At 42.7% G+C, this 2382-nt stretch overlaps 1 protein-coding gene across 1 annotated transcript; it reads right to left on the bottom strand.

Annotated features, from left to right (window-relative positions):
- Nucleotides 1-1434: 1434 nt before the first annotated feature.
- On the bottom strand, nt 1435-2101 carry LOC119544389 (translationally-controlled tumor protein-like). The gene has a single exon (XM_037849835.1). The coding sequence runs from the start codon at nt 2084-2086 to the stop codon at nt 1568-1570; it is 519 nt and encodes a 172-aa protein (XP_037705763.1). The 5' UTR covers nt 2087-2101; the 3' UTR covers nt 1435-1567.
- Nucleotides 2102-2382: the final 281 nt, after the last annotated feature.

Below are 2382 nucleotides of genomic sequence, written 5' to 3'. Positions count from 1 at the left end.
ATAAACAGTTTCAGGTATTTCCTTCTAGCTATTCCAATACACTAAAAACTACAAAGGTTTATCTGTTTAATGCAGAAGATTAACCTCCAGAATGATTGCTCTACTCTATTTGAAATCTCTTAGCCACTGAAACTTGATTTTGTCTCATTTCTCCTCCTCCTTTAGATCCAGCTTTCTGTACTTTTTTTTTTTTGCTAATTGCTACCCAGTTTTACTATCCCCATTTTATGAATTCATTAATTTTTCTTGCCAATTTCAATGCTACCTTTATTACTCACTACATTTCCATCTGCAAAATATGCATTTAGATGCAACTTTATTCTTTTTCATTAAATTGCTTATTCCTACATAAATAATAAATTTAAAAAGTTACAATAGCTTTGGAATATATTTTAATATCTGGTAGCTTTTATCCTCATTCTTTTTTCCCACAATTTTCCTTGCAATTCTGGCATGTTTTTTCTGACAGGGCTTTTGCATGGCTCTCTGGGAGTCTCAAGGCAGCCAACATGCCCTCCGTTACCGGGGTGAAGATTTCAGCTCGTCATTCGTGGTTTCATCTGGTGTGAGACTCCTGGAAAATGATGACACTCAGAGCCATGCAGAACACCCACGTTTGCAGGGGGATCGTGTCCGCTGCTGAGTTCAGCATCAGTTGACTAGGCAGATTTCAGAAGCATCTCAATCTGCATGTTCCCTGGGGAGTGGGGAAAAGCAAAATATTGTCCCTAGTAGCAGAGCTGCTACTTCCTCTTTGGAACAAAGAGGAAAGAATTATCACCTGCGTGGGCTGGGCTTCCCACCTATCTCCTTACCTCTTAAGCAGGTGCCTGGCCAAGTTCGGGGTACCCATTTTTAAAGCCTCTCTCAGCAGAAAAAGCGTGAAAGTCAGGCACACCCTGGTTCAAATCTGTTACGTTCACATCTGCTTTGTGACCTTGGGTCCTCTCAGAACTGTAGTTTCCTTTTCTAGACAATAGAAATAATGATGCCTGCTTTGAAAGGCTGATCTGAGAATAAGAACTAATAAGTGTGTGGCACCTGGCACAAAGTCACTGTTAAATGTAACCACTGTTATTGAGCACATCAGACACCTGTTTCATAAAAATCTAGTGTTCTAATAATAGCCGAGCTCTTCTGTAAATTCTGAATGTCAATCTAAATGCAGACACCAGACCAAAGTCTTCCGGGTCTCCCGTCTCGGCCCCTCTGCCATGTCATTTGTTGGCAGTATTACATACAAGAATAGGGGAAGATATTCTAAAAGGTGAAAGCAAGCAATGAAGTCTAATGTTCCAGATATCAGAGTTTTATCTGGTAGATTTTATTTTTTATTATTTTATTTTTTATTTTTTATTTTTTTTGAGTTTAAATGCATTTTTATTTTTAGACAACCTACATGACATGTTTTTCTTAAAAACAATGCCTCCGCTCCAAATAAATCAAGGTCAAAATAAATGAGTTCAAGATGGCATCAGTCCATCTATCTAAGTCCTGGTATCGTGTGGATGACAAGCAGCAGCCAGTTATGATGACAGGTGATAGATCCAAGGAATTGCCAAGTTTGTTAACATTTCTCCATTTCTAAACCATCCTTAAAGAAAATCATATATGGGGTCACACCATCCTCACGGTAGTCCAGGAGAGCAACCATACCATCTGGATTCATGTTTTCACCAATATAGAACTGGTAGTTTTTGAAATTAGCAAGGATGTGCTTGACTTGTTCTGCAGCCCCTGTCATAAAAGGTTTTACTCTTTCTGGTCTCTGTTCTTCAAGTTTGCCTTTGATTGATTTCATGTAATCTTTGATATACTTTTTGTAGGCTTCTTTTGTGAAGCTAGTTTCCTGCAAGTGATGGTTCATGACAATATCAACACCGGTGACGACTGTGCTTTCGGTGCCTTCACCCTCGGGGCCTTCAGCAGAGGCATTTCCACCAATGAGCGAGTCATCAATGCCACCCTCTGTCCTACTGACCATCTTCCCCTCCACCTCGAGGCACAGCCCGTCCGCGATCTCCCGGATCTTGTAAATGTCGGAGAACATCTCATCATGGCTGATGAGGCCCCGGTAGATGATCATGATGGCGGCTGGAGGGAGGCGGCGGCAGCGGCGCTGGCGTGGCGGGAGCCCGGAGCTCGGAGCGCGCGCGGAGCGGCCGGAGCGGCACCGGGGGGAGGTGGGAGCGGGCGGAAAAGTATCTGGTAGATTTTACAATCCAGTTTCACCCCCAGTCATTGCCCTCCTGGAGCTGTGCAAAAGAGTCATTGCCAGGATAGCACCTGCTCCATCTCTTATTTTGGGCAGGAGGCTCAATTAGCATACAGGATCTCATCAACCTGTACCTCTGGAATGAACTTTTATTCTTGCACTCTTTA

This window comes from Choloepus didactylus, chromosome 9, assembly GCF_015220235.1.
Source record: "Choloepus didactylus isolate mChoDid1 chromosome 9, mChoDid1.pri, whole genome shotgun sequence".
NCBI lineage: Eukaryota > Metazoa > Chordata > Mammalia > Pilosa > Megalonychidae > Choloepus > Choloepus didactylus.
The sequence above is the reverse complement of the archived record's forward strand: the minus strand, read 5'-3'. Positions and strand labels throughout refer to the sequence as shown.

Excerpts from the sequence above, each read along its gene's own strand:
- LOC119544389 (XM_037849835.1), bottom strand. The coding sequence starts at position 2,086 with ATGATCATCTACCGGGGCCTCATCAGCCATGATGAGATGTTCTCCGAC.